Source organism: Octodon degus, unplaced genomic scaffold (assembly GCF_000260255.1).
Source record: "Octodon degus isolate 3935 unplaced genomic scaffold, OctDeg1.0 scaffold00048, whole genome shotgun sequence".
Taxonomy (NCBI): domain Eukaryota; kingdom Metazoa; phylum Chordata; class Mammalia; order Rodentia; family Octodontidae; genus Octodon; species Octodon degus.
The window spans coordinates 9,095,304-9,103,150 of NW_004524624.1; the positions used below are offsets into that span (position 1 = coordinate 9,095,304).

At 45.4% G+C, this 7,847-nt stretch overlaps 1 protein-coding gene across 1 annotated transcript in view; it reads left to right on the forward strand.

The window, feature by feature from the left end:
- Positions 1-2,586, forward strand: part of LOC101567753 (tudor and KH domain-containing protein) — a 3,803-nt gene extending 1,217 nt beyond the window's left edge. The window contains exons 2-9 of the mRNA XM_023716390.1: positions 8-161; positions 324-496; positions 737-801; positions 1,063-1,214; positions 1,424-1,525; positions 1,658-1,754; positions 1,939-2,028; positions 2,207-2,586. Coding sequence (XP_023572158.1) covers positions 8-161; positions 324-496; positions 737-801; positions 1,063-1,214; positions 1,424-1,525; positions 1,658-1,754; positions 1,939-1,991 — 796 coding nt within the window. The 3' untranslated portion in view covers positions 1,992-2,028; positions 2,207-2,586. The remainder of the gene's footprint in view (positions 1-7; positions 162-323; positions 497-736; positions 802-1,062; positions 1,215-1,423; positions 1,526-1,657; positions 1,755-1,938; positions 2,029-2,206) is intronic.
- Positions 2,587-7,847: the final 5,261 nt, after the last annotated feature.

Below are 7,847 nucleotides of genomic sequence, written 5' to 3' on the forward strand. Positions count from 1 at the left end.
TCCCCAGTCCTGACTTCAGTTTCCATGCTGATGAGTACCTAGAGGTCTACGTCTCAGCCTCTGAGCACCCTAACCACTTCTGGATCCAAATCATTGGCTCCCGCAGCCTGCAGTTGGATAAACTTGTCAGTGAAATGACCCAGCACTATGAGACGAGTCTGGTGAGTTGTCACGGGTTTGACAGAAAGGATTCTACTTCCTCATTGTAATATATTCTGTTCACGTAAGACAACAACTTGTTCATTCTTCCCGCTGGTGTTCCCTGGTTATCTCTTTAGCTACCACTTCTAACTCTACCCCTCTTGACTCCTCCCCATGTATAGCCTGAAGACTTGACTGTGCATGTAGGAGACATTGTAGCAGCACCTTTATCTACCAATGGCTCCTGGTATCGAGCTCGGATCCTTGGCACCTTGGAAAATGGAAACTTGGACCTCTATTTTGTTGACTTTGGAGATAATGGAGATTGCCCACTGAGGGACCTCAGGGCTCTCAGGTCAGTGCAGAGGCCAGGGTGGAGTTGGTTCCCAGCTGTTGTCTCACCCCTGGTCACAGAGTGGTGAGCACTTATCAGCAGGAGGTTTTGGGGAATCCAGGAATTTGGAGAGGGGAATCTGTTTATAGAGTACAGACGATTTTCTTGTGTTGGCTTAGTTAATTCTATCTAAAAATCAAGGAATCCAAGAAGGCCCTCCTGGCCTCCTTAGGGTCCTAATTTCAGTTTCTTTCACTTTAGGAGTGACTTCCTAAGCCTTCCATTTCAAGCAATAGAATGTAGTCTGGCACGGATCGCCCCCTCAGGTAAAGCACTCGTCCCACCCACTGGTTTTGCCTTCACATAGAAGAACTTCCATGTGATACATGCAGGAACACACATACTCTCAGGTTTTTCTAGTTGTAGAGGTTCTGGTGCCTTTTTCTTAATAGCTCTAGAAACTTGCCCCAGAATCAGAACCAAACCCAGTATAGAGTAACATAAGTGCCTTCCTGCGTAGATGGGTAGTGACCCTTCAGTCACTGACCCCTTCTGCAGCACCCATGCACACTGCAATCTCCTGCCAGGTGAGCAGTGGGAAGAGGAAGCTTTGGATGAGTTTGACAGACTTACCCACTGTGCTGACTGGAAACCACTGGTGGCCAAAATCTCTAGCTACGTCCAGGCTGGGATCTCCACTTGGCCAAAGATTTACTTATATGATACCAGCAATGGGAAGGTAAGAGCGAGGTTCACTCAGACTCCCTGTGTCTTCTGTATTTTCATAATGTCACCTACATTTGCTTTCCCAGAAACCCTAACCTGGTATTGTTTCTGCTTTGGAAGATCCTGCTCACCATTCCATCAAAGACCTAGCTTTTCTGTCCCTTTGCCTCCGATCCTCCCTTCCTTGCAGAGGGAACCTCATTCTCTTTTTGTTCTTCTCAGAACCTGGATATTGGGCTAGAATTAGTTCGAAAAGGATATGCAATTGAGCTTCCTGAAGACATGGAAGGAAACGGAGGTGTCCCGGACATGTTGAAGGACATGGTAAGCCACTATAGTACCTTAGGGTCTTCCCAGAAAAGTAGTGTGCGGAGACACAGCGAGGGCTTCTGGTCAGGACATGTGGTTCACCTCAGTGACTTGCAGCCTGTTCCTGTCTCGTTTTCCTGTTCTTAGGCCACAGAAACGGATGCTTCTCTTGCTAGCATGCTCACAGAGCCCAGAAGAAGCCCCGAAGAGATAACACATACCTTGTCCTGCCTCAGCTTATCAGGTACAAATTGTTGCCTGCTTACAGCATCTTTGGAGGTTAACTTCTCCCGATGAGCATCTCCAATTAGGGGGTTTAAGTTAAAGTACAGTTCTTGGGTCATTAAGCACTGAGAGCCCAGTTTTGCCCCGGCCCCACTGTCAGTGCCTATGGAATAGGGCAGTGTCTTTCTCCTCGCTCTCAACAGAAGCTGCCTCTGTGTCTGGTGACGATAACCTTGAAGACGACTACTTACTCTGAAGTCTGGGCTTCAGCTGGCTCAGCCATCTGCTTTGCTGTGAGTGGAGTTGTCTGTAGCTACAGGGAAGAAATGAGGGTGACAACAGGGGCCTTGCTTTAATTCCCTGTTCCCTGCGTCCTCTCTTCCTGTATTCTCTGCATCAGCTTTCCTGCAGCTTAACTTACTCTCGGTTGAGCCCTCTCAAGCTTTTTGTCTCTATTTGTATCTTTGGCAGGCTCTGGCACAGGATTTGGTTCCTGGAGAGAAGTCCATAAAGAGACACAAGCAGTCCTTCCTTTTTAAACACAGTCGGGCTTGCTGTGGACCAAGTCTATTTTCACCTGCTGTTGGATGAGAGTGGCCCAAAGGAAGACATACTACACCTCCCTCCCATGTCACCCCAGCCCTCCTGTGTCTTCAGTGTTTAGTGCCGTTACTTCCAGGCTCTTCAGCCTCAGGCTTGGTCCCCCTGCCAGATAAAGCAGCTTGCTGCTCGGCTGTGTCCTCTTTGAGTCTGGGAAATAGCTAGGGCTTGGTCCTTGGGAGCAATGATGATTCAGCAGACTTGAGCCTCACCTCGGCAGGTGACTCTCATTAAGGGAAGTTTTAGGGCCGGGGAGATGGCTCAGTACAATAAGCGCTTCCCTGGCAAGCACAGGGCCTGAGTTCAATCCCCGGTTCCGCGAAAAAGAAAAAAGGAAGTTTTAGTGACTGGACTCAGGCTGAAGTTGAGTCAGAAGGCAAAGGCAAAGATGAACATAGATTAAGCCTCGGAGGCAGGAGAATGCCGCCTTCCACCTTGAGTTGCTGGTGTTATTGGAGACAGATTTTTGGAACTGTGCTCCAGCTATTTCTTGTAAACTTTAGTTTAAAAAAAAAAAAAATGGTGGCTCAGAAAATATTCTAAATTGCTAAATAGTAGCCATATGTGTATAAACACACCAAAAGAGAACACGCACAATTCAGTTTAAATCATTTGAGGGATTCTTTGCTAAATAAAGTTCTCAGAAGTACCTAAAAACAGATGTTCATTGAATCGTATTAATGACTAAGCACCTTTTCCTGTGAAGAAAGTACCCTCTGAGCCTAAATCCGGCGAGACTCACTGCTTCATGGAAAGGGGCTCATGCGTGCACCTCTGTGCTCCCCACCAAATCCACTCGGGGTTAGGCTGTGTACATGACATCTCCTGTCCATTGATCTTGGCGTGAGGGAAGGGGTCGTGTCTGGATTAGCATTCTAGGAACGCGATTCTGGGGACGGGTCTCCACTCTGTGGAGCCTGGCTCCTTAGAGGGTCCTTCCATCTCTGGCAGTGTTGTGAGGCTACAGCACAAATGGGAAGGTCCCGGAATGTAGAATACTGTGGGGCAGAATAATGGCAAATGAACTTGCAAAGCTAAACTGGAAAACCTAGCATATTAGGGTCCCTTACATCAGACCTTAATAGTGAGGCATGCTACATGGGAGTCATATTTTACCACTATTGATTTGCAAATTTTTTTTCTTAAAAAATCTCAGACCAGGGGTTGGGGAGGTAGCTCAGCGATCTAAGCACCTGCCTTGCAGGCACAAGGCTCTAGGGTCCATCCCCTGTACTGTGTGCTGTGCCAGCCCTGAAACCCCGGGTGTGCCATGTGAAACTAGGTATGGTGGCACATGCCTGTAATCCCAGCGCTGGGGAAACTGAGACAGAAGGTTCATTATGAGTCCAAGACCCTGTATCACCAACAACTACTAAATAAATAAAAAACTAGTTTAAAAAAAATAAAATCTGAGGGCGAGCCAGATAGCTTAGGGGACTAATGTGCCTACTTAGGCAGCTTCAGGGACCAGGGTTCAATCCCCCATATACTCCGCACTTATGCTGGTGCCACTACGGGGGTGTGCTAAAATGAGGACAGACTGGTGTGGCAGTGTGTGCCTGTAATCCCAGCACTTGGGAGGCTGAAGACAGGATCACTATTGAGTTAGATCTGTGTAGTGAGACCCTGTGCTAAATATATTAAAAAATACATATCTCAGACCACTTAGCTTAAAGGATCTTGAGGTGGGGCAGCACTTAGCTTTGTAGTAGTTTTAGAAGTAGCCAGACATCTCAGGCACTGGTGCAGTATACTCCCTGAGGCACATTCAGCCCTAGAATCAGAGCTGCCATTGGACAGGATCCTGAGGTCTCAGTCCCTGGTGGCCTTAATCTCAAGGATAGCAGTCCCCTGATAGGGGTTCATCAGCCTTCTGGAAAGTTAGTGTCTCCTACCTGCAGTTTGTTACCATGCTTTTTTGGAGGGTTTTCACTACGCAGTTCAGTCCATTCTGGTCTTGAACTCACAGTGATCCTCTTGGCCCAGGCATCTGAGTGCTGGATTTATAGGTGTGTGCCACACCTGGCCAAAAAGTATTTTTTAGGATACAAATATTTGTTATTAAATCAGTTTATCTAAATAAACATAGGAAGAGCACACAACAAATACCATAAAAATCTCTTCTGTAAGGATCCGTTGGTCTCTGAGTGTGATCCATTGTATCCAGTATCAGGAGTGAGGAAAAGATAAACAAGAGCTGGGTCAGGTGGTGTACCATCTGCCTGACTAGCGAGACCTCCAGCAACATGGGAGGGGCCTTTATACTTTTGCAAAGTTAGTAACAGGTGACACAAGTTTGCCTAGTAACTACTAAGCTGACATTAACCAATCAGGATGCTTATTTCAGGACTGAGGTAGGTTGACTGCTGTAGGCACTGAGGCCTAGTCCCGCTTTCACACATTTGACCAATTTCCAGCTTCCGTGGCTCCAAACATCTCCCTTTTTGTTGTGTGAATGATGGGTGTTCTGTTGCAATTGGAGAAGCTGTGTTTTGAGAACTCTTTAGAGGACATTTTCATTCTTGATGTCAGTGCAAAGGTACTTGGTACTTGAATTCAGCAATATAACCCTATATAGTTCAATAGTCCATTATAGTAGTTACCAGTGCAGCTGGCAATTGTCAGAAGTTGTTAGTGATTTGAGCATTTTACAGCTTAGCATCATAATATGGTGTTACTTCACATACTTTTCTGCTGGATGGTTAAGACCAAGTTAAAGCAAGACCTGTATATGAATTTAACTTTTGTTATCTGACAAGGTCAGTTAAATGTCAGAATATACCTTGGAACCATGCACAGCACCTCTTAGATCTGTCACTGTCAGCTATCTGAATGAGTTATGGCCATTGCTTCACCAGTTTGCTTTTTGTGAAGGCTTGAGAGATATTTTTCTCTCCAGGTGACTCTCCTTAAACACACACCATATATTGTGGATCACTTTCCTTGTGGTCATGTGATCTCCTTGATCAGAAAATTAGGAACTCTACTGAGTTACAGGATGTCACAGCAGAGGTTCTCTTGTGTCCTGAGTCCTCATTGACCTGGAAGGGCTAGGGCCAAAATATTGGCTGTCCTTTTAGCTCATCTATCTCTAATTTTTGTTCTCCAAGTCTCAGTTGTTAAGCATCCAGAAGAGAAAGCTCAATGACATTACCCTGAAACAGGCAGTAAACTTAACATTACTATCTATCTGAATATCAAACACTTTTGAAATAAAATGAAACTTACTTTCTGACAACCATGGATATTCTAATTATTTAAATCTCTAAGAGCCAGCCAGATAGCTCAGCAGATTAAAGTACCTGCTTAAGCAGATGCAGGAGCCAGGAGTTTGATCCCTGGTCTGCCTGCTGGCCCAGCCCCCAGGGCACACTTGAGAGGGTGAATGAGACTGGGTGTGGTGACATGTGCCTGTAATTCAAGTGCTTGGGAGGCTGAAAAACAGCAAGGATCAGTACAAGTCTGATCTGTGTAGTGAAACCCTGTAGACTCTGTACTAAATACATTTTTTAAAATATCCCTGGGGCTGGGGAGATGGCTCAATGGAATAAGCGCTTCCCTGGCAAGCGCAAGGGGTTGAGTTCAATCCCCGGTTCCGCAAAAAAAAAAAAAAATTCCCTATAGAATGTTAACAGACAAGGGCTGAGGAGGTAGCTCTGTGGTCTAAGTGCCTGCCTGGCAAGTGAAAGGATCCAAGTTTGATCATTTGCATCACATTCTGTGCCACCAGAACCCTGGGCAAAATATGCTGACCCCAAAATTGGGTGTGGTCACGCATGCCTGTAATCCCAGCACTGGGAGGGCTGAGACAGGAAGATCACTATGAGTCTGAACTGTGTAGTGAGACCCTATAACAAAGTTTTTAAAAAATTAGCAGACAAGTTACATATTTTTACACAAATTTAGAAATCATGTACAACATTGTACAGACAAGCCTGATGACAATTTGTGACAAATTTTCATTTGATAAAACACCTTTAACCAATTATCTGTGATACATAAGAGATTTTCACCTAATTAGTAATTCTTAAATGGGATATAAATTCCCCACTCTGCAGAACTTTTGCTTAAATAGCTTAAACTTTTTGATGAACTGTATAATAAGCCAATTTTGATATCACTTAAACCAACTGCTAACTTAGGAGAAAGCATGCTATTAAGTCTATATCTCAAATTATATTATGAATAAATGATCAAAAAGAAAAAGGAACAACTGTGCACAGAATAACAAACAAATACACAGAGCACACAGACATCTTTACAAAATCAAGAGTGCACTCATGTATTCCTGACCAAATTAAATTATAGTGACTATTTTTTAGGAATTTGTTATTATAGACTAGTCAGATTTTGTTATTTGTCCATTAGCAGAGAGCTCTTATCAGAAAAATTTGGAAGGGCTCTTGCTCTTTGCCACCACCATGAAAGGTTGCTTTCTGCTGTGCTGCTCTGCCTTGGAGCCAGCTGAATATGGACTGAAACCTCCAGTAATTGTGAGCTAAATAAACCTTTCCTTCCTTCAATTTGGGTGTCGGGTATTAGTCCCAGCAACGAGAGAAGAGTAGCTAAGACAAAATTTGGTACAGGAGGAGTGGAGTTGTTGCTGTGGCTCAACCTGACTATGTGGATTATAAGCTTTTGGGAATGGCTTATGGGAAGAGATAGGAGATGTTGCCTACTTGTGAAGAGCTGGAACAGCTTCAGCTGTCCTGTAGGGGAGATTCTGGTCCTAGCTCAGAAGACTGGAAGGCTGATGGAAAGCTACCCTGTGAAGACCAGGCTGGGGAGGTTTCTGTTGGGAAGAAGGACTGCATTGGTTGTTGGGCTCCGGACAATGTCTGTTACAGCTTGGCAGGAGCTTTGTCTGCATTTTGCTCGAGTCCAGAGACTGCCTGAGACTGAGTTTAAGCATGGTGACTGATTGATCATGGTGACTGATCAATCTGGCAAAAGATACTTCAAAGCAGCCAAGTATTGGGGCAGTGACCTGCTTGGTCTTGGGGCCTTTTAGCCAGATTTATGTTGAGAATCAAGAGCAAAGAGCTGAGCAGGATGATTTAAAATGTTGTGAGTTCGGCCAGAAAGGAAGTGACAGGAAAGCTATGGACTGCAAATCTGAAGCTGAGCTCTCCATTGCAGGGAAGGAACCAGAGAATGGAAAGGATGGAAAGGATGGCCTGAGGGCATCACAGGAGGCCGCAGGTCTCCACCATTTGCAGTCTCAGAACTACAAAGGTCAGGGACTCTGCCTTGAAGGGAAAGCCAGAGAGCCCCATGTTCCAGAATGGTGGCGGCATGGAGAATTTGTTCCTCAGAATCAAGGTCAGGATGCTCAACCATCCAGGCAACTCGACCCCTATAACCAAGAGAGAAGCGCAGCTACTACAAATGGTGGAGACCTGCCGCCTCCTGTGATGCCCTCAGGCCATCCTTTCCATCCTTTCCATTCTCTGGTTCCTTCCCTGCAATGGAGAGCTCAGCTTCAGCTGGCAGCAGTCCTTGGTGTCATCCA